The sequence below is a fragment of the Kogia breviceps genome, chromosome 13, assembly GCF_026419965.1.
Source record: "Kogia breviceps isolate mKogBre1 chromosome 13, mKogBre1 haplotype 1, whole genome shotgun sequence".
Lineage (NCBI taxonomy): Eukaryota > Metazoa > Chordata > Mammalia > Artiodactyla > Physeteridae > Kogia > Kogia breviceps.
This window is the reverse complement of record NC_081322.1, coordinates 82786688-82809804: the sequence shown is the minus strand read 5'-3', so window position 1 is coordinate 82809804 and position 23117 is coordinate 82786688. Positions and strand designations below refer to the sequence as shown.

The 23117-nt window shown below is 55.4% G+C and overlaps 1 protein-coding gene and 1 pseudogene across 9 annotated transcripts in view; both read right to left on the bottom strand.

Annotated features, from left to right (window-relative positions):
- The window catches only part of SYNJ2 (synaptojanin 2), a 96743-nt gene that overhangs the window by 45233 nt on the left and 28393 nt on the right, over window positions 1–23117 (bottom strand). For 8 of the 9 annotated variants that reach the window (XM_059083532.2, XM_067011086.1, XM_067011088.1 and 5 more), the window contains exons 2-4: window positions 19130–19216; window positions 9761–10031; window positions 5870–6095 (exon numbers count right to left, since the gene is read on the bottom strand). In XM_059083532.2, coding sequence (XP_058939515.1) covers window positions 5870–6095; window positions 9761–10031; window positions 19130–19216 — 584 coding nt within the window. Of the gene's footprint in view, window positions 1–2796; window positions 2819–5869; window positions 6096–9760; window positions 10032–19129; window positions 19217–23117 lie in introns of those variants that run through there. The other variant, XM_067011091.1, reaches the window with a different exon arrangement.
- Window positions 1588–3414, bottom strand: LOC136792447 (eukaryotic translation initiation factor 3 subunit A-like; annotated as a pseudogene).

The following is a 23117-nucleotide window of genomic DNA, read 5'->3' as shown; positions in this document are numbered from 1 at the left end:
GCGAAAGAACACCGGTTTTTTTTTTTTTTTTTGCGGTATGCGGGCCTCTCACTGTTGTGGCCTCTCCCATTGCGGAGCACAGGCTCCGGATGCGCAGGCCTAGCGGCCATGGCTCACGGGCTTAGTTGCTCCGCGGCATGTGGGATCTTCCCGGACCAGGGCACGAACCCGTGTCTCCTGCATTGGCAGGCGGATTCTCAACCACTGCGCCACCAGGGAAGCCCAGAACACCGGTTTTAAAACTAGTGGGAGCTTCAACACCTGGCCTGACCGCGCAGAGGTAGTTTTAACAGAGGGCACCTGGGGGAGGAGAGACAGGATGGAGAGTGAACGCAGGTCGGCACGTGAGCTCTGGGACACCACCGACCCGGGTCCCACTCCCCTCTGCCCAGCGGGGTGACCCCGGCTCTGTTCCTTAACCACCTCCTGCCTCGGTTTCCCTCTCTCAACGGAGTGAGCGTCACCTGATCACAGAGGGGTGACGGGCCGTGAGAAGCAAAGGAGGGAGCGTCCTGGAGCCCGGGGCGGCCCCTCCTTCCCGTTCAGGTCGGAAGCCTCCTGCCCCACAGAACATGGGAACAGGGTTCAGGCCGCGGGCGGGAGAGGGAATCTAGGAGGCGCAGACAGAGGTGGGAGGGAAACGCAGAGCAGGAGGGGCTTCAGGAAGGGGGAGCCACCGCGGCGTGTGGCTCGAGGCCAGGCCTGGCACCGCCGGACCTGGCACCGGAGCGCCCCCCCTTTCCCAGAGTCGGGGAGCAGCAGCCAACAACCGTAACGAGAAAGGGACAAAGCAGGAAGACTCGCCACTGGATAGAAACACTTTTCTCCAAAGGGCTTTTTGCTGAACCTCTGGTCCAGGATGAGGCGTTTGCAAACCAATTCCCTCCGGGGCTGCATTCTCGGGAGGACACTCACGGTCATCCTAACCTCCGTGATGGATCGGTGGCCTTATCTTCAGTAGCCAAATCTTTATCTTTTGTTTTCTTTGGGTAAATGAGAGGACTTTCTGTGCCGCGGGTCATGGCGGCAGAGCAAGCCCACCAGGTGGGACTCGCAGCAGAGCCGAAAAGACTCCAGACTCCGCCCAGGGAGACCAAGATGCCGTCCACACCTGTGCACACACGCAGCTACACAACACAAATGCGCACACGACACCTATGTGTGTGCACACAAGCAAATACACAACACACACATGCCCGCATGCCCACACAAAACCCCCCTACCCACAAACGTGCACACATACACAGCCTGCCTTGGAGGAGAAAGATTGTTCTCTTAGGGAAAAACATTAAAGCAAGGCAGGAGGGGATGGTTTGAAAACTCCTCCCTTTTCTGGCTCCCTGAGAGTTAGTCTCCACGTCAGGGATCCAGCCTGCTCCATCTCGCCCCATTGCTTGTCTAAACGACAGAGGCAAGCGGCCCGTCAGCCGCCCTCGTGCATCTGTTACAGGACCTCCCCTCCGCAGTGGCTAAGGTCTCAGTCCCTTAGCAGAGGGCACAGGCTGGAGGTGACCTGCGGGCAACACAAGAGGGGCCAAGCTGCCCCAGCCAATGCTCCTTCCTGCCGCAGGCTCAGTACCAACGTCCTCAAGTCGCTGCCTGCACCCTCAGGTGCGGACATGGGGTTTCAGATCCTGCCATTTCTCTAAATTCCAGGTCACGAAGCGGGCAACGCCTTGTGTCTTCCTCTCCCTCCGTGGTTCCCCACTTCCCAGGGTCCTCCTCCAAGACTCCCCACCTCCCAGCGTCCCCCTCCAAGACTCCCCACCTCCCAGCGTCCTCCTCCAAGACTCCCCACCTCCCAGCGTCCTCCTCCAAGACTCCCCACCTCCCAGCGTCCTCCTCCAAGACTCCCCACCTCCCAGCGTCCTCCTCCAAGACTCCCCACCTCCCAGGGTCCCCCTGCAAGACTCCCCACCTCCCAGCGTCCTCTTCCAAGACTCCCCACCTCCCAGCGTCCTCCTCCAAGACTCCCCACTTCCCAGGCGTCCTCCTCCAAGACTCCCCACCTCCCAGGCGTCCTCCTCCAAGACTCCCCACCTCCCAGCGTCCTCCTCCAAGACTCCCCACCTCCCAGGGTCCCCCTGCAAGACTCCCCACCTCCCAGCGTCCTCTTCCAAGACTCCCCACCTCCCAGCGTCCTCCTCCAAGACTCCCCACCTTCCAGCGTCCCCCTCCAAGACTCCCCACCTCCCAGCGTCCTCCTCCAAGACTCCCCACCTCCCAGCGTCCCCCTCCAAGACTCCCCACATCCCAGGATCCCCCTGCAACACTCCCCACCTCCCAGCGTCCTCCTCCAAGACTCCCCACCTCCCAGCGTCCTCCTCCAAGACTCCCCTCTTTGCAGGGTCCTCCGCTAGCACACAGGACTCTCCCTGCCCTCACTTGCTCTGCTGTCTTTCCTTCTCTCTCCAGGTAGGAGGCTCACAGCTGAGCACTGACCACTCACCGTGGAAGGCACCCCCGAAGGCCAGCTGGTCTGTCTCCTCCCTGCTGTGACCCCACCCGGCAGGCTCAGGATGTGCATCTGTGTTGCCGCTGAGGACACCCCTGGATCGGCTCTGGGAAACGACCCCTCCCCTGGGGTCACTTTCTCCTCCACACGCCAGGGCGGTCACGCTGTTTGGGGGCCCCGCTGGCGTGACTTGTCCGGCTCCTCCCTCCCGTGGTGGAAAGCACGGGGCCCGTGGGGAGCAGCCTGAAACGTACGCGCCCCACGGGGAACTGCTTTGGGTGCCGGCCCACGACCTCCTGCCCCATGTGTGCCTGTGAAAACGAAATCACCGTGGGGCTCACTTGCAGCCTCTGGGTCCCGGCAGGACAGCAGCTGGTGACGCCTGGCTGTCTGTCAGCTCATCCGCTGCTCCCGGGAGCAAGGTCGGGGCGAGGGTCTCATCCAGAGAGCAGCCCGGAGGAGGAAAGGGAGGAAAAGCACAAACCCGGAAGCCCACAAAGCTCGCAGGAGCCAAGAAACCCCTCCCCGAGCCCAACAAGGGAGGCAGGTGCCGGCAATTTAAGTAACAGGATGGGCTGCAGGGGTGGGGGGTGGGGGGTGGGGGGTGGGGGGCAGGGCGCTGCAGTCTCTAGGGCCTCGCACGCTGCTGGAGGGGACAGGGTCCCTGCCCCCGAGCCCGAGCCCGTACACTGGGCAGGCAGGAGACAAGCACAAGTCACCAGGCACGCTTAGAACAACCAGAGCAGAGGCCCAACCCTAGTCGGTAGAAAAAGATGAGCAAGGACCGTAGGGAGATGGTTCATAAAGCTAAAGATACTGCATTTAAAGCATAATCCTAATCTGTTAATGTCAGATTATGTCCTTGTGTTGGACTAAATTGTGGCCGCCCTCAAAAAGATATGTTGAAGGCCTAACCCCCAGCACCTGGGAATGTGACCTTACTTGGAGATAAGAGCCATTGCAGATGCAATTAGTTAAGAAAGGTCAGGTCGGGCTTCCCCGGGGGCGCAGTGGTTGAGAGTCCGCCTGCCGATGCGGGGGACGCGGGTTCGCGCCCCGGTCCGGGAGGATCCCACGTGCCGCGGAGCGGCTGGGCCCGTGAGCCGTGGCCGCCGAGCCTGCGCGTCCGGAGCCTGTGCTCCGCAACGGGAGAGGCCACAACAGAGAGGCCCGCGTACCGCAAAAAAAAAAAGGTCAGGTTGGAGTAGGGTGGGCCCTGAATCCAATATGCTAGTGTCCTTATGTAAAGGGGAGAAACACACACACAGGGAGAAGATGCCACGTGGCGCTGGAGACAGACGGAGTGATGCTGCCGCAGCCGGGCGTCAGAAGCTGCCAGCGGGAAGGCTCCTCCCCCAGAGGCTTCAGAAGGAGCGCGGCGGTGCGCACGCCTCGATCTCGGGCTCGGGCCTCCGGGACCAGGAGACAATACGTTTCAGTCCTTTTCAGCGCCCCCCACGCCCACCATGTGTGATGCTCGTTACAGCAGCTCCAGGAAACTACTACGTCTCCTTACGTTTTCAGTATTAAAATGTCTTACCGTTTAGGGACGGACAGTGATAAGGAGGGCAGTTGCTTTTTCAATGACTTACTTGACAAGACACAGTAGATGGGACCCCAATTTTTAAAAAACCGGTTGAAATCCAAAAAAATCTAAGGAGCACTCAACAAGGTACTCTCTGCCCAAAGGCGGGACGGGGAACGAGGTGAAGGCTGAACCACAGCGGCCCCGCCCCAGGGCTGCCCGCTGGAAACCCCCTAAAGCGCGCTGTCACCAGGTTCAGGGTCTCTGGTATTTTGATTTGTCCAAAAATGCTTTGCATCTTTGGCCGCCACTTCCCAGCACAGCGCTCAGCCTGTGGCAGGTGAAAAGTAATTAAGATCTGTGGAATGAACTGAATGGTGCAAAGACCAATAACACAAGGATAAAGACCGGGATGGAACACCGTAAGGAAGGCCCCCATCTGGGGGCCACGTTTTCTCTGTCATTTTTAACCAGGTGTTTATTTACCAGCCTCGTCTCTGTCCAGGAGAAGCTGCAAGTCACAGGCAAGAAACTGCCCCTGCCGCTTATCTCCAGGCTGCTGACCGACGTCCCCCTACTCGGCATCTGACCCCAAGAGGACCCTCCCCGCTCTGTGCCCTCTGAAAGCCCAGGCACGTCCAGCTCACACACCGAAGGCAAGTGCTCAAATCTGTGCTGAAGTAAACTGGCTAAAGTCCTGGTAGGAAACACCTGTCGCAGCTGCAGCCGTTAAGAGGGGATGCAAAGTCCCATCACCACTAAATAAACACGGGCTGTTTGCAGCTTGACACCCACGGCACTACTACACCTGTGCCTTTCACGGGCTCTCCTTTGATTTATTCTATCTCTTAGTCTACACGGTGGTATTATCCTACCGTGTAGGATAATATTACATGTTAGCATGTTCGCCAAAAAAATCGCCTGTTAGCAAAAAAAAAAATAAAATAATAATAATAAATAAAGCAGTTGTAAGACAGCATCTCTGGGAATGAGAACAGAATTTAGGGGGGAAAAAAGTCAATGAGAAATTAAGCAGAAGGTTCTATTCCACAGAGCTGAAAGCAACTGCTGCCTCACATGCAGATTTCACAACTCCCAGCTGCTAAGACTTGCTTCCAGGAGGAAGCTTCAGTGGATCTAGAATGAAAAATAACTTCCTTCTCCCATCCTGCCATTATTCATCTACTTACTTTTGTCTTAAAAAGATTTTCAAACCCTACTGATTCATTTGTCAGCTGCTCTCTGAATAACCGCCACCCTTCATGATATCACGGCAAAAACTCCTTCTTCCTTTTAGCTGAAAATACCCCTGGGTAAGCAACACTTTTCCAGCGTGAGAAGAGAATCAAAAAAGATACAGCATGAAGGGACTTCCCTGGTGGCGCAGTGGTTAAGAATCCACCTGCCAATGCAGGGGACACGGGTTCGAGCCCTAGTCTGGGAAGATCCCACATGCCACGGAGCAACTAAGCCCGCGAGCCACAGACTACTGAGCCCGTGTGCCACAACTACTGAAGCCCACACGCCTGGAGCCCGTGCTCCACAACAAGAAGAGCCACCGCCATGAGAAGCCCGCGCACCGCAACGAAGAGTAGCCCCCGCTCGCCGCAGCTAGAGAAAGCCCGCGTGCAGCAATGAAGACCCAACGCAGCCAAAGATAAAAAATAAATAAATAAATAAATAAATGTATTAAAAGAAAAGATACAGCATGCAAACCCGAGGCCACATTTGCAGACAGAGCCCCAGGGACACATCCTGTACTCCTGGGAGAGCGAGGAGCCACGTTCATGAGAAACTGCCTCTGACGCCCCCGCCTCCAACGGAAACAAGTTTGCACAGGTTCCCCTGCTCTGAACCAGCGGGGGCCACGGGCCGGCCTGGGCACTGACCTGCTCCGTCTCCACGAAGTTGGACACGTGGCCGTCGTCGTTCACGCCTCGGGTGTGGAAGCGAGCGCCGGCGCGCTCGCAGCTGATACGGGAGATGAGGCAGGCCTTGGCCTGCTTGTGAGAGGCGTACACCGTGCGGACGGCCACCACCCCGCAGATGACCTTCAGCAGCCAGTCACAGCAGCGCACCTGGTGCTGCCTCAGGGGCACGTGCAACAGCTGGTTCCTGCAAAACAGAGCCCCACGGCGGTTCAGGCCGCCTCACATACTCCAGGAAACACTGCACTCAAAGCAAGTCGGGGAGGTGCATAGGGGCTGCCTTCCCGCACTGCACACTCCCCATGAACTCCACGCTCGGGACACACAGCCCGGGACGTTCATGTGCTTTAGAGACACCCCAAACGGCAGGGCCACGGAGACACGTGCAGCAGGAAAGGACTAGGAGTCCTTTCCTGAAGCTACTCCCAGGCGTCAGTATCAGTGAATGGAATTCAGGTACAGGTGTGAGTCAGTCACAGGCCTTTCAGGGAATCTCAGAGAAGCCTCTGTTTACACTGGTGGCCTCTGCAGTTTTTGATACTAAATCCCATCAGTAAAAATTTAATCCTGCTTTATGATGAAAGGATAGTGATAAATGATAAAATGACAAATCATAAAAATAATTAAATATATGCATGCTTACATGCTTACTTAAATTATATTCAGATCCCACAAGGTGAATGTAATGAGAGCATTACAAAGCAATGGATAATAAATAAACGGGATGAGATGAACATAAAACCTAATGAAAGTTCTAGTTCTTCCTCCCCATACCCAGTGGATTGTTCTGGGTCTCTGGCATCCACGATGATAATCATGGGGATACCAGCCAACGTTTATCAAGGGCACCGAGCACCGTTCTAAGTGCTTTGGGAGTTCATCCTTGAAACAGCCCTATGTACCAGGTGTTATCATTCACCCCATTTTACAGATGAAGAAACTGAGGCACAGAAGAGAAGTACTTCCCCAAGGTCACAGCACCGATAAGCAGCAGCATGGAGTTGCAGCTGTGCTCTTCACCCCGAGCCTCTCCCGCTGAGGGCCCTGCCTGGACAGCTACATCTGTGCATGGCCCCACCCTGCTCTCATCTCTCACTCGCTCGGCCTCCCCAGCGCCCACTGGAGCTTACCGAGCAGGTAAGTGGTTGCTCTGAGAAGTGGGGCTCGGGGGGTGTGCAAGGGCCTCAGGCTTCTTTCGGGCTCCACAGGCTTCACCCAGGGGACCCAAGCAGTGCCGTTCTGAGGCCCCTAACGCGCTCCCCAGGAGGCAGGAACCACCACAGGGTAGCAAGCGAATCCAGATCACAATGCCCTCTTTGTTTAAAAAAGGCAGCACTATTTCCACCCTAAGCAGCTCTCTCATTTCTGGAGAAGTGTGCTGTGAGCTCCGACGTCTCAGGCGGCTTCTCCAAGTGGCAAGAAGCAGCCACTCCCTGCTCTCAGGCCAGCCTCGCCGACGTGACCGCGTGGGCACTAAGGGACACCCCCCGCCCCCGGGAGCAGGGCCATGCCTGAGCTCTCACACCAGGGCGCTGGTCTGCCTAAAGAACGATGAGCACGAAGCATTACTTTACAAAGACACCTTCCCCGCTTCTGAAACCCTCTCTGAAATTCACATGATAAACCGTCTCTGGTAATCCACATGTGAAATCAGCATCAAGGGAAGAGGCCTCCGGATATTCCAGGGTCTCCCAGCCACACAGCTGTGGCTGCTATCAGTCACGAGGGGTCAGGAGAAGGAACCGTCTGCCAAACAGACAACTCTAAATAATCCTGTTTGTAGTCACACTGGCCTGGCCCCCTGTGGGAGGAGAGCTCATATCCTTGAAGGAAGAAACCCAAACCTATAAAGGAAAACAGCTTGCGTCCCCTTCCAGGACTGGACGGTACTAGGAAGCAACGTTGGGTGGGGAACGGGAACCAGCCCAGAAAAACGCCTTCACCCCGCTGTACACCAGCCACGTTCAGCGTTGACCCCATCTGACTCCTTGAACACTGCACCCCAAATGGTGGGTTCAGGCAATCAAGCCCGTGACCACGCAAGCCGGGGCTGACTCAGCTGCGGTCAGCTCCATGGGTGCCGCCCTGAGCCCAAACACCACGCCCTGGAGAGTGGGATGGCCCAGCAGCCTAGCACCCTCCAGAGCTCAGGGGAGTCTCGTGTTCACTTGGGGCCTCCCCCTTCCCAGCCCCTCTCAGCCTTCACTCTGGGATTCTCTGCTTTGTCTTCTTTGTGGACCTCAAATCTCCAACCACAGAGCTGGCACCAGGAGGCCCGGAAAGAGCAGGTACAAAGGGCAATCCAGATCCTCCAGGCATCCAACAAATGTTACAGCCTCTGAGACCTCTAGCCTCTGCTCATCAGACAGTCCCAGCCGAAAATGGACCCCCGGCCTAACAAAGACCCCTCATAACCCACAGCCCCCGTGTCCCTGAGCTTGGCTGCCTTCAGGGGGCACGTGCACCTGCAAAATGGAACTAGTGATTCACAGACACACCATCCCCTGGACCTGTTACTCAGAGCGTGGTCCTCAAACCAGCAGCACTGGCGTCACCGTTGGCTCCTCGCTAGAAATGCCGAGTCTCGGGCCCCAGCCCAGCCCTGCTCAGTCAGAATCTGCATTTTAACAAGATCAGCAGGAGATTCGCATGCTTGAAGTCTGAACATGCTACTACCCCCCCAAACTCAACAAAACCAGAGAACCTAAGAAGATTTGGTGGGGCAGAGAGTATGGGGACACATGGAAGGAAAAGGTGAACCCCCTTTCTCCAAATGGAAGTCAGGAATTCATTTGTGGGAGTCCCAAGCACCAAGGGAAGCACGCTTATCTGGTGACGGAAACCTATGACCTCCTCTGTTTGGGTAAAAGGGGGGAATGCATAAATAAAAGGCACAAAGAAGCCTCATCGGTCCTGACTCAGGGCTAGAAACTGGCGTGGCCCCAAAGGCCAACACTGGAATCTAGGAACGCCTCATTCTGTGAGGTGTACTGAACAATTTCTACAGCGGGATCTTCATCACTTTTGCTTCTGACGCTCATCTCCTGGTAGACCTGAGGGGAACAGCTCCATTGCATGTCAATCACTGTCCCCACTCTGGCTCTTTCACGGGACTGGTGAGGGTCACGACCCCTGGAGCCCAGAAGTGGAGATAATTTACATATTTATAGGGTCATCCGCACCCAGCCAGTCCCTGAAGGAGCGCCCAGATGACCGTAAACATACAGAAACCCAAGCACTTTTGCCTGGGCTCCAGGTCTGTCTGATCACATTACCGCACACCACCTTGGCAGGATGACTCCGTTTTGCCGTTGATACAACTGGTCTGGTTTCGTGACTAACAGCATGGGATCTGGAGCCAGGTGCCTGGGTTCAAATTCCCTCCGTTATTCAAGCCTCAGTCTCCTTACCTGTAAAATGGGGATAACAGACCCTACCTCATTGGTTACTACGCGGACTATGTGAGTTAGGACCCCCGGAGAACTTAGAACGGTGCTTTATAAATGTCGGTGGTAAACGTCTGTACGCTGGAGGATAACCAGGAGACCTGAGGGGGCCAGGGACCAGGGAAGCACTGAGCACAGGCCCAGGCACTTAGGAGAGACCGGCAGGTGCTGGCACTTACGCTCTTTACTTATGGAGCAGATTTTCCTTCCTAAGTCTGCACTAGACCATGCTGAACACCCTCCCTGAGCCCCGGTGGGGAGCGGGGCTTGCCTTCCCCTCGTTGCACAGATCACAGCTCTCGCAGGTGACCCACGTGCCCGGGGATGACGCAGAGTGGAGATCGAGGATGCGCGCGCGCCCTCCGTGTACGCGGGGGGCGGGAGAGCCCGGGCCCCAGGGCCTCACCAGAAGAAGGAGTTGCCCCACTCGGAGCTGTCATCGCCCTGCTTCTGTGCCCGGACAGTGAGGTCGAAGCAAGACCCATCACTGGGCCACGAGAAGTAGAAGACCCCGGAGCTGAGGATCTTCCTCAAGGCCGTGAGGCGGTCCTCCTCCTTGGCCTCTTCCTGAAGTGGGTAAAAGTCGGTGGCGGTGATTTTGTAGATTTCGGCCTCTGGAATTCTGCCCACAGATGTGCAGCCCGTCACCAAAACCAAGAAGCTCACGGAGGTGCCACCTGGAAGGGGGTGAGAGACACGCGGGCTGAGGATCACGGGCGCCAGAGGGGCTGGCGGTGACGCGGGTGGTGGGCAGCCGGGCTTTCAGCCGCAGCCACGCAACGTCCTGTGCTTGCCTTCGCATCCCCCAGACCTCGCCTTCCTCAACTCCGTGGTTCAGCCCTGTCACCTGAGCCCGAAGCCTCCAGGGCCCGGCCCCCGTCCAGCAGCGGCAGTGTCACCTGCAGCCTGTTAGAAATGTGAATTCGCAGCACCAGCCAGGCCTCTGGGGCTGGGCCAGCAGGCTGCGCTCACCAAGCCCAGGTGGTCCTGCTGCCCTCCAGAGCCTAAGGGTCTGCCTGCCTGGAGCCTTCCCAACCCCACACCTCAAGCCTCTCAAATCCGCCCTCCCCACGAATCCTCAGGGCCCCGGCCGGAGTCCGTCCTCCAAGCTCCATCGCTGGAGCGGCCCCCCACACCCGCTTGATCGCAGACCTCCCTCCTTTGCTGAAATCCTTCCAGGCTCCCACTTGCCCACAGGGCTGAAGTGGGAACATCTGGGACCTCCGAGCCACTCCTGCCCACCTCCTGCCCCTTCCCACACACACAGCGCCCAGGGTCCAGCAGCTTTCACAGGCCGTCTCTGCAGCTCCTCAAATGCGCCCTCGCACCCCTGGGCCTCTGCCAGCGAGGCCTTCCTCAACTCCCTCCCCCGTCACCTTCCCACCCTCAGCCTCTAGACCAGCAGGAGCCTTCCCAACGCCTCTACCCAGCCCCCTGCCCGGGAGAACTCCTCTCCACCCTTCTGGGGTCAGGTCGGCAGCACCTCCTCCAGGGAGGCTTCCCTGCTCTCCCAAGACACTGCTAGGTGTCCCTTCTAAGGGCTAAGTGGTAGCCCTCATCACACACAAAGCGAACAGCCTCCTTCCCTGCGTGTGTCCCCCAGGAGAATTGGGGGTTCCTTAGGGGCAGGGCTCTGTTTGGTTGTCATATCCCAGCATCCTGGCATTGCATACGGCAAGTGTTTGATGAACGCTTCCTAAACAGGCCAATGAGAGAGCAGCTCAAGCCTCCCCCCGCCCCGGTGAAAGGTTACCCCAACCAGTGCGGACCCCACTGCCAGGAGGAGGACACACCCCTCTCCGGGGATGCCACCACACCACCCGTGGCTGTTTTCTGTTCCAAGGCAATGCTTTACCCTGGAGACAGTGGGGACACTGCTCCATAGGCCTCTTTTTCAGGAGAGGCCCAGGAGATACCCTGGGTAACTAGCCTCTAGGGGCCGGTGTGACTCTGGTCCAGAGCACACTCCTCCCATCCTACTGAGGTTTAAAGGACCCGATCCCACCAAGATCTACTCCAAATGCCCAGTGGTCGTTATCCGGAGCGACGGTGGCCAGCGTTCTTAGATCTGCGGACACTTTGCTAAGAGCCCTAAGACCGCCAGTCCCACTGCACACCTATGCCAGACTCCTTCCTCACACTGAAGGGGAAGAAGAGTCCTGCTGGGGGTCGGGTAACATCCGGTTTTTATTAACGAGCCCTTCATTTGAGAAACAGGTCACCACTCGTACCAGGCCTACCGCGGGTTGGGGGTTCACATACAGTAGGCAACCATACTGGCTCGGATCTCACGTCTCCAGTCACATGACCAGGAAATCATTTTGAAACAACAAGAATAAGGCAGTTATGCTGTGGACAGTGACAGGTGTCAGGGGGCTGAGTTTCTTAAGTAGAACAGGCGTCGTTTCTGGAAGACAGGTGGGGTTTATGTGGGGTTGACATCCTCAAATTTCAGCCTCACAAATACAAATACCACCCCAGCCTGTGCTAGAACCAATGTCCATGCGTCTGTCTCTTCCATGGGCTCAGCACGGGGTGAAGCAGAGTTCGAGAACTGTCCCCTGGCAGCGGCCAGAGGACAGCCCGGTGGTCTAGGCTGCGAGCCCAAGATTAGACTCTGGAGGGGGTGGGTTCCAGGGGAGGCATGGAAAATTCTACTTTACATCTCTCCATCCGAGTCGTGAAGTGGGTTTCTGGCGCCACTTCCTCAACAGCCTCTGCATCGGGGGACCGAGTCCCTGGCCAGAGTTCCAGGGTGCCCCCAAGACAGCACGCACTTCCTGCGCAGGGCAGCGGCCCGGGGGAGGCGTGGGGCGGGCGCGCAGCTGCAGGCGTGAGAAGGCTCTTGAAATATATGAGAGCAAAGGGGAGGGGCCGCCACCGCCGAGGCATCGGGCTCCCGAGTCCTGGGACGAGGGGCTCAGGAGAGGGTGAAGAATAGGAAGAGCCACCACGTGGGAGCACGTTGGAAGCAGATGCTCTGGTGACAGTTAATCCTCAGGGCGATGCTTACCGTGTGCCAGGCACCATTCCACAAACTTCCTCCCAACACCCCCATTAGGGAGGTACCACTTTTAGCCCCATTCAGAGGAAGGGAGACAGAGGCACAGGGAGGGTGAGCAGCCTGCCCGAGGTGGCACAGCGGGGAGGTGGGATTCGAATCCACTTTGTGGCTAGCCCACCCGGGCGAGTCACTCAAGCCAAGTCTGGTTCCAGAGCCGGTGCGCTTAACCATGTCCTTGCAGAAGTATGGCCAGCCTGCCTAAAACCGCGCTGCTATTTTACGCAAGAGACTGTCCCCGGGAAGCTGAATCACCCGCCCAGTGCACGGCTGCTCTGCGTTGGACCGAGATGCAAACGTGGGTCTCGCCTTGGCCCGGCCTCCATCCGGCCGTAAGGTCCAGCGGCCTTCGACAAGTCGGGCTGTTGTCTCTCTAAGAATTGTGGTTGACCGACGCACCTCTCGCTCATTTTCAAATTGACACCAGGAGTGTTCGTTACTAGTTTAAATGGTTGTGAGTAATATATTTTCCAGCATGTGCTAAATATTGACATGTAAAAATAAACCTGTTGTGGGCCTCTTCACCAGCATCCAGTGGAATCTAGATGGTGATTCATACTCATCATTATCTATTGTTTAAAGGAATCCATGAACAAGATCTCCTTTAACAGACGGGATTTTTTCTCCTATTTCCAGCCCACTTTCCCCACAGCACTGCATCCTAATGTGACATTTTGTGCTTCACCTCATCATATTGTGCAGCAATTTGATTCTGAAGCTCCAAGTCTCTAAAAAGAGTTTCTTCTGGCTTGAGTTATCACTGCAATGATTTTCAGGACACGACTGGTCAAACGATGTAAACGAAACGTTTTTGTTAAATAATCGTTTAATAGAAAAAGTAAAGATTTGTTGGAAAGGCTTCTCTTAATGGGATGGATGGGACTTACAGTTCCTGGATAAATAGTATTTATTGATGGAATGAAACTATCAATAGATCCTATATCAATTCTAGTTCTATTTGCCATTTTTATAGCAGGAAACACTAAGAGACCTCGTTTACATTAATAAATAGGTGGGAACAGAAAGGGCTTCATTATAGAAGTGTCACTCGACCCTTCAAAATCCTTCTGAGCTACAAGTTTAAAAAAAAAGAAATCACAATAATCTATCAACAGAATTACTGTTGATGCTGTCAGCTGATGCCCCAATTACTTCTTCCATTTTGTGGAAAGCAAACAACTGACTACCATCTGGCTTGTCAACAAATTTGTTACCTAGTCATTGAGGTGACTGACTTCCTCCACTGCTGACAGTATTCTGAACTGTCCCTTTGTTTGGCGTCCTAGAGGCATTTGCCTCTGAAGCAGCTCACCACGGTGAGACTGGGGGCAGGGGAAAGGGAAGAGGGCAGACGGGTGGTTGTGGATGGAACAGAGAGGGTGAGAAACCACCCCTCATCATCACAGGACATTTTTAGGCAAACCGATTACCGGAAGGAGTTGAGGACTTGGCAACTGTTCTCAGATCTAACCATGTCCTGCACCGTGGACAGTCTCTGTGACCCCCCAGAAGCACAGCCCCAGGCCTCCGTCCCTCCAGGAGGGGGACCTGCCCAGCCTGGCAGGGGTCGCTCCAGCCCTGGCATCACCCCGTCTACCCATCTGTGTAACAGCCCCCATGCGCTCATGCACTGCAGGAGACGGGGGGTGGGGGCGGTACCGTGAGGATGGTGTTAGCCTGTGATCCCACACAGAAGGCGTCTCTAGGGGTAAAAGGGAGGCCGGTGGGACGCGCCCCCCCACCCCCAGGCGTGTGAGAAATCCCCTCTGCCACCCCCTTGAGCACGGGATCCAAGCTGTCTTTCCAGTAACCCAGGATCAATTTTCTCACGGCCCAGAAGTAAACGGGGCCCGGGACGGGGCTGGGGATGTCTCAGAAGTCATTAGTCAAGGCTGAGTCCAGGGGCTTGAAACCAGTTAGGGCCTTGTAGCCAGGCAAAGACAAAGCCAAGCTTGCCTTGGCCTCAGAAGACGGGGCTCTGGGCTCTGCACGCCTCCAATGGCCTCTGGGGCCTCAGACAAGTCCCAGGCCCTCTCTGGGCACCGGATGGGCTCCCCATCCCTTCCAGCTCCAACACTCTAGTTCCAGCGCTCTGGCCCAAGCAAGACCGTGTCTGGGTGAGGGGTTGCCGGCCAGAGTCAGGTGAGGAGGGGGGTGAGGGCAAGAAATGGGTCACGGGCCAAAAAGACACGCCACAACCAGAAGAGGTCACACCCGCACGCAGAGGCAGCCTGAGTGTGCAGCGTGGAGCGAGGGAACGCAGCCAGCTCGGCATATATACTTGTTCACGGGGACAGGGCTTCAGTTTGGGAGGACGAAAAACGTTCTAGAGACGGATGGTGGTGACGGCTGCACAACCATGTGAATGTCCTTCACGCCACTGACCTGTACGCTTAAAATTGCTTAAAATGGTAAATTTTATCTTATGTATATTTTACCACAATTTTTAAAAGCCTCCAAAACCTCAATATCAACGTAGAAATCCTCTGCCTCAAAACCCAGCTCCGAGTCAGAGCTGCCCAGGAGAAACCCCGACCCCTGCAGTGCCAGGGTCCGAGTCTCATCTGTGGCCACCCGTCGTCCATCATCTGGCTGGGAAGGGGGGGTGCTGGGGTCACGATGAGTCGGGGGCAGACACAACGGTTCATTCAGGGACAACGCCGGGCGTTTTCTGTGTTGGGTTTTCTCTGTGTTTGCTCGGCCTCGGGGTTCTCTCCCTGGCCAGGTGCGTACTGATCTCAACCCTGGGTGCCTGCAAACCGTCTTACCTGCTTGTCTGCTGGTAGAGGATACTCTCAGATCCGTGAACATGGGACTTAGGGAGCCTAGGCTTCCCCAGCTGTGAAGTGATGAGCTGTGGCCAGAGGAGCCCGGAGCTCCTGTCCTTGCCCCTTACCAACGAGCTCAGAATTCTAATTACCTGTATTCACCTGCTCATCTCAAGTACCTCTTTATCCTTCCCTGCCAAGAAGATGGGAGCAGTGAAGGCAGCGGTGCGCTGGCAGCCTTCACCAGCTCCCGGGGGCCAGCTGAGCACGTCACATCCCAATGCCACACTGGCCTGAAGTCAGCCACGGTGGGTGCATTTACACCACAGAAATTGGCAAATGCAACCTGTCGGGGATTTCCCCCCAGAGAGCTGGAAGCCAAACAGCGGGGAGCACACCACTGGGTATAAGTATTAAAATAAATTATTATTATTACAACTGATGGCCATCCCCTTTCAAGACTTGCTGGAGAACACTGCCTTCCCCGAATCTCAAAGGCTCAGAGAGACTCAAAATTCCCTCTCCAGGGCTTCCCTGGTGGCGCAGTGGTTGAGAGTCCACCTGCCGATGCAGGGGACGCGGGTTCGTGCCCCGGTCCGGGAAGATCCCACGTGCCGCGGAGCGGCTGGGCCCGTGAGCCAGGGCCGCTGGGTCTGCGCGGCCGGAGACTGTGCTCCGCAACGGGAGAGGCCACGGCAGTGAGAGGCCCGTGTACCACACACACACAAAAGAAAATTTCCTCTCCAGACACATTCCATTCTGCGCTGACTGCCCAGAGAAGTCAGCCCTCGGCTGGCCTGTGCAGACTCACCACCACCAGGAGGCACCGACCTGAGGGCACTCAGCCTGGGCCACACTCCTAGTTCTCCCAGAAAGACCCACCCCCTGCAGGACAGCCTCCCCCAACACTCAGTACCCAAGTTCAGTCCATGTTCATTCTCTCATGTAAGCCCCTTCAGAACTATGTAAGATAGACTTGAGGCAGTTTTCCTGCTTTTAGAGGAAACTAGAGATTAAATTAACTCAGGTCAGTCTGTTGAGAAGCCGAAACTAGATTTGAGGAGGGCTGTCTGGCGGAAGGTTTACAGGACTGGCATGGACAGTTTCACAGGCTGTGCACTGCACAACTCCAGGAGATGCAATTCATTAGACACCTCAATTTCTTCAACCCCGAGGCTATGAAATAGGGAGGCCTTGAGAGCTTAGGTGAAAAGGGAGTTAAATCCCTATAATCATTGGGATAAATTCTTTCCATAACTATACTCTCACTTTCTATGCTTTGTACTGTGTATGTGTCAGGAAGCCCAGCTCCGGGGCTTATTGCGGGGGCTCCACCCCCTTCCTGCTGCCATTTCAGAGAGGAAGGAGGGACTTTGGCTCTCCACAAAAATCTGTGAACCTGTATATGTTTCTTAATTTCTAACATAAAAGGCTATTTTCACTGAGGTAGATTGAAACTGAACAAGTGCCCCAAGTTAAGAGCCTGATGGGAAGTCTCTCTCTGTACAGAGCCCTTTAGCCTAAGAAAATCAAAAGGGGCGGCCGACCCCCACTGCGGCTGGTTGTCGGTAGCAAAGGAAAATTGGAATTTCACTTGGTATTGCTGACACCCTCCACAGGTGGGGGAAAAAAAAAACAGACCATAGTCCTGGGGTGGGGACTTGCAGTGGGAAAATAAATTCAAGTTAAAGCCAAACACTCCTCAGTGTAGCCAAAGGGAATCTGAAAAACTCGATGACGAGGCCCAGTCCTTCCATCCTTCGGATACCCTGGGCACTTTCAGAAATGTGTTGAGAAAGGCCAAATAATCCTGACATTCCAAAAGTCAAAGGCATTCTCACCATGCTCAGGGAGCCCTCACTGCCCACCCTGCAGGCCGACACTGGTGGGCAGGGCTGAGGGCATTCAGAGGACACCAGGAAGGGGGGCCGCGGACCAGAGTTTGTGCTCACTCACCCCTCAGGGGAGGGTGGAGGGCTGCAGGCGGGGAGGAGGGCCTTGGCCAGGGCAGCTTTAGGGCTTGGTCACCCCTCTCCACTCCCTGCCCCGGGGATGAGCCTGCTGCAGCTGGGCACCCGCAGACACCCTGGCTCGATCGGACAAGGTCTCTGGGGGCTGCCACCCTTCCCAGTTAGGGCCAGTTCCCTGGAGCTGATCTCATATCAGAGCCCAGGAAGAAAAGCTTTGCCCTGGGATGTGGGGAAGGTACTGCTTTCCTGGCCTTGAAATCTCAGCCTTTCCGTTCCTTCCAACACGGAACAGCCTGGTGGTTGAAGGAAGCCCCTGGAGCCAGAAAGCAAGAGTTTAAAACCCAGTCGCCACTTGAGGACTGCCCGACTTTGGGCTAGTGACATAGGAGAAATGGACCATTAATTTATGTACAAGAAGAACGCTGCCAAGTATAACTAAGATGCCAACAACTGTAACATATCTTAAACGTCCAGGTGTTGTAATATTAAAAATGTGTCACAGCATAGATGAAATACAGCTCTTAAGCTCTCTGCCAGAGAGCTTATGTTGTTGGGAGAGCTGAGTTAATAAATTAAAACACTTAAAACAGTGCTAGCACACAGGAATAAGCACCATGTAAGGTTAGCGTGTCATCCTCATATCCTCATGACTGAGGAAAGGCCACAGGAATTTTTCATAACCTCAGAGAAAAAAACTGCTGCGGGGAAAAAAAACCTATAGAAACCCTTGGCAGGCAGCACGCCTTCATGAAAAAAGCAAGGGTCTGGAGGCAGCTAGATCCAGGTTTGAATCCTACCTAAGCTTCTCAGGCAAGTTTCTTTTACCCTCTGAGTCTGTTTCCTTTATTGAAAAGGAGGATGAAGATACTGTATCACACTGGCTTGTTCTTAGGATTAAAGAATCTGATGTATACTTAGCCACTGGCACAAAACAGACATTTAATAAATGCGTTTTGTCATGTGGGTACTGAATGCTTTTCCTAAACACTGTTGGGAGATGATCAATGTCATTATCGTAGTTCAGAAAAAAACCATCCCACTAAAGAAAAGACCAGAAAAGTCATGGCAAACAGCAGGGCTGTTCCGTCAGCTGTCAAAATCCTCAATCCAGGAAAACAGCTTCTCCGTGGATGTGGAGATGCACGCGCTCAGCTCGGGAAGAGCCTGCGTTTGGTAAACTCACAGCCTGCTCTGGTCTTGGCCCCATAAGTCCTCGGAGACACTCAGCTGTAAATTAGGCAGCTGAGAGGGGAGGGAGGACACGGGGGCTGCAGCCCCAGAAGTGCCGCAGGGCTCCCAAGAGGTCCAGGAGCGCAGAGGTGACGCAGTGGCCCCGCGCGGAGGCGGTGACACCCCACCCCAGCCCACGGCTCAGCCCCTCGAGTGTCACACGGAGCAGGATATGCCCACCTGCTCCTGCCCTTCTCTGCCCTTTCTAGTCACACTACGCAGCCCAGCTCTGAAGCTCTTTCCCTTGCTCTCGCTCACACCCACCCTTGGTGCCCGACGGTCAGGTGCTGGTGGCTTTTCTCTCCTTGCCAACCACGCCCCGTCCCAGCTCCTCTCCCTCAAGACACACCCAGCAAGTCCAGGGGCTCCGGGCCTCTGACCTCCACCCCATCTGGAACACAGATCTCTTGCAAACAATGAACAAGCCCCTGGGTTCACCCCTCCACCTCCAGACCAGGCTGGAAAACCTTAGATCCTGGTGGGCACACGATGGAGGTGAGCTTCCTCCGCATCCAGGGCAGGAAGCAGCACTGGCGGCTGAGGACCAGGCCGCGCTCACCTGGACCTCCTCCCCAGCCCGGAGGAGCTGGCTCAGCGAAAGAAACATTTTTAAAGATGATAGCAGTTAAAATACAACGCCTAAATCCCACAGTCTTTCCACACTAACATGAGAGGCTCTGCCCGGCACCAGAAATCTATCTACCAGGGGGGTCTGACAGCTGCTGCCCCTAGGAGTGGGTACTCACCGGACTTCAACCTGAGCTCCCCCAGGCAGCCATAAGCATCGGTGAGCTTTCCATACTGGCCTTTAATGACCTCCTTTTCTTCTGGAGCTGGGGAAGAAACACAGCACAGACAGCATCAGCCGAGCCTCCTGTTGGAGTTCATTCACTGCAGCTTCCAATGCAGCTCCCACCCACTCGGAAAAGAAAACGCAGAGACAATAGCTCGGCTCCAAGTAATATTTGTGGAGGTTTGAGGATCAACAAATCACTGAGCCGCAGTAACTTAGACCTTCCCACCAAAAGCTTGCTCTCCGGAAGCTCCGACAGCTGCCTGCGGGCTGCAGAGGCAGAGGGGAGTGCCCGGCTGGCAGAGGTGTGAGGGTTCGAGCCAGGGGCAGGTGCCGCAGGCCGCCGCGTCCCTCCGCACCGCAGTCCACACGCTCAGCAACAGCAGTGAGTCGTCGCTCCCCTGGGGAGGACCTTCCTTCCTAACTATCGTCCACTGGACCAGCTAACACATGGGGGCAGAGCAGGAGGCCTGGGGCCAGTGAATCCCAAGGCAGGCTGATGAACAGAGGCCCCGGGTCTTCAGCAGTTACTGGAAACGCCCAGGGCGAGACCCAGCCTGGTGCAAAAGCGAAGGAAGAAAACCTGACAGAGAGAAAGACTGTTAGAAGCAGGGAGCCCTTGACCTTGACGATGATGCCACAGACACCACTGGAGATGCCGCTGGCTGTTAAGGGGCCAGGCCTTTGCACCCCTTTCTCAGAAGAATGTTTCTTTTTTTTTTTTCAGTACGCGGGCCTCTCACTGTCGTGGCCTCTCCTGTTGCGGAGCACAGGCTCTGGACGCGCAGGCTCAGCGGCCATGGCTCACGGGCCCAGCCGCTCCGCGGCACGTGGGATCTTCCCGGACCGGGGCACAAACCCATGTTCCGCCTGCATTGGCAGGCGGACTCTCAACCACTGCGCCACCAGAGCAGCCCAGAAGAATGTTTCTAAATGCACAGAACAAAACATAAACATGGATGAATCCTCCAACAAGGACCTGGCAAATACCATTAGGGGGTCTTACTAGGGAAGCAGTTACTCAGCCTCAACTGAATTCATCTACTGAGTCGGCCAAAAAGTCCGTTCGGGTTTTTCCATAACATCTTATGGAAAAACCCGAACGGACTTTTTGGCCAATCCAATAATACACGGGCGCTCCATCTGGGGAGACAGAGGAAGGCCTGGGCAGATACCGGAGCTTCACGGATAGCTTTTGGGGGAATCTGTATGATCTCTAAACTTGTACGCAGAATTTTTGGCATATATGTTTATGAGGCTAAGATCTGTAATTTTCATCAGAATCTCCAAGGAGTTATATGGTTAAGAACCGGTTTAATAAATGACATTTTCCTCCAACAGTCGTGTGAATTTTTCTAATTGATTAGGGGTTTTTTTTTGGTGGGGGGATCAGGGAGAAGAGTAACCTGAAGGTAATTACCACAGCCCTGCCGACTCCATCGACTTGCCTCGGAGGACGTGGGGCAGCTGGGAGGTGGAGGAAGGACGTATCAGCCTCCACCGCTGCGGTAACAAATGCCCGACCACATACTCAGTGGCCCGAGACAACACAAATTTGTGATCTTATAATTCTGCCTGTCCGAAGTCTCCGAAAGGGGTTTCACCGGGTTAAAATCGGGATGTCAAAAGGATGGGGTTGCTCCTGGAGGCCCCGGAAAAGAAGCCACTTCCCTGCCTTTTCCAGCTTCTAGAGTCGCCTGCATTCCCTGGCTCCTGGCTGCTTCCTCACTCTCCGAAGCCAGCAATTGCATCACCCCGATCTCTGCTTCCATCTTCATACCTCATTCTCTCTCCTTCTTCCATCTGTTAAGGACTGTTGTGAGTGCACCGGGCCCCCAGATAACCCCAAACAATCTCCCATCTCAAGGCCCTTAACTTAATCACATCTGCAAAGTCCCTTCTCCCACGTGTGGTAACATTCACAGGAACAGGGGATTAGGAGGTGGACGTCTGAGGGGCCCCCAGATGGATACAACCCAGTTCCTGGAGCCCACGGGTCTTCGGCTCCCACACTGATGATAATGAGGACGCGGCCTCCTCTCCATCCCCGAGTCTGCTCTCTGCCCAGGGGGGTGACAAACCCGCCTTTAAGGAGTGGGCCCTGTGCCCTGTGCCATGGAGCCCTCCTGGAAGTGGCCCGCTCCCCGCTCTAGGATAGGTGAAGATCTAGGGCAGGTAAAGCCTGTGAAATCCCAACCCCACAGGTGGGAGCGAACTGCCCCCTGCAGGCCCTGTTCAGAGCCACACATGGTGCCTCCCAGTCTAACCAGGGAGAGGTAAACAGGTAGCTCCTGGTCCTCACGTCGGTGGACAAGTTGCTCAACGCAAGAGAATAATTCTGACATGAAAAAGTCGTATTTTAACCCTCCGAGCTTCACAAAGCCTTTGAACAGAGCCCTGAAGCGGAGTATCATCTGGGTCTCACTTTGCTGGCCCTAAAGCAAGGCGGTCTTTGTGCATTCATGCACCTCTGCAAACAGTCCCGACCAAATAAACAAGACCCCGGGGAAACTGCCAGCCAAAGTAACATGGTCAAATCCACACTTCAGAGGTGGGAACAGGGCTTCAGGAGAAGCCGTGGAAACAGACTGACCCCTTGCCCTGCTGGATCACAGAGGACAAGCCCGCACACCAGGTCCCCTGCCCCCGTGCCGGGGAAATTAAACAAACACCAACAAAAAAGACTTTTCATCCTATTTTAAAAACAAACAAGCACAAGGCCACCAGGCCGCTTTGTCCCATTCAGATCCTGTAAATGATTGACTCCTGAGTATATAATCAACACCATTATCCCCCACGTTCACACGTGGTAACTCACAGCAGGTCACGACCTTAGTGCACGTGACAGTCCTGGGAGAAGATGCTTTTGCTCCACCACAAACAGACTGACGGTAAACAAACCAGGTGGCCTAAAACATCGAAACTTTCTCAGCTCTCGGTTCTGGAGCCTGGAAGTCTGCAAGCAAGGTGTCAGCGGGCCACACTTCCTCTGAAGGCCCCAGGGGAGGGTCCTCCCGCCTTGTCCTGGCTTGTGGCGCTGGCCATCCATCTTGGCCCTCCTCGGCTTGCAGCCGCATCACTCCAACCCCGGCCTGCATCGTCACGTGGCTGTCTTCTCCCGGTGTGGCTCTGTGTCTCTCTCCTCTTGTAAGGACACCCATCACACGGGATTTGGGGCCCCCCCTCCAGGAAGACCTCAATTCAACCTAACTGATTACACCTGCAATGACCCTACTTCCAAATAAGGTCACATTCCGGGGTACCCTCTTAAAGCCCAGACTCCTGGCAAACCATCTCTCCTTTTCTCCACGCCCTCCTCTCCGAGGCCCCTTCTGACCCCTGCGATGTGGAAGCAGGGTGCGTCCCATCCCTGTGACGCAGGCCCCCTCGCGGCCCTCACAGCCCCACCTCCAGCACCCCCGGGGGCCCGGCCTCCCGGGCAGCCTGTTCCGAAACCGCCCAACATGCCGCCTGCCCCAAATAACTGTTTCCTCACTTAGTGTCGGAGGAAGAAGAAATCCATTCTGCTCTTCAAAAGGGAGCTCACAAGTCAAATCCGTACAAGCCTCAGGCAGCTAATGAATGAATGAAGCTGCTGGAGGGGCCATGGGCAACCAGAGGACACACGCCCCTTCTGATGGGGGCACACGGTCCATTCCCACCCTGTTACCCCAGGAGGACAGGCTAGCCCAGTGCCAGCAAGCCTCCAGTTTTTCAAGAGAAACAGGATACTTCTGATTTTTCAGTGTTGGCAACCAGTCCAGATTTATTTTAAGCATCGTGTGGGCTGCACACCTCTGCAGACCGTATTTGATCTGCCCGTTGGCAACTTCTGTCCTTCCTTACTTAATGTCTCAAAAATAGACTACGCCTGTCTTCCACACTTTTTTGCATTTCCGGTAGGTTTTTCCATGTGAGAATGTTTTTGCTTCCACGGCCCA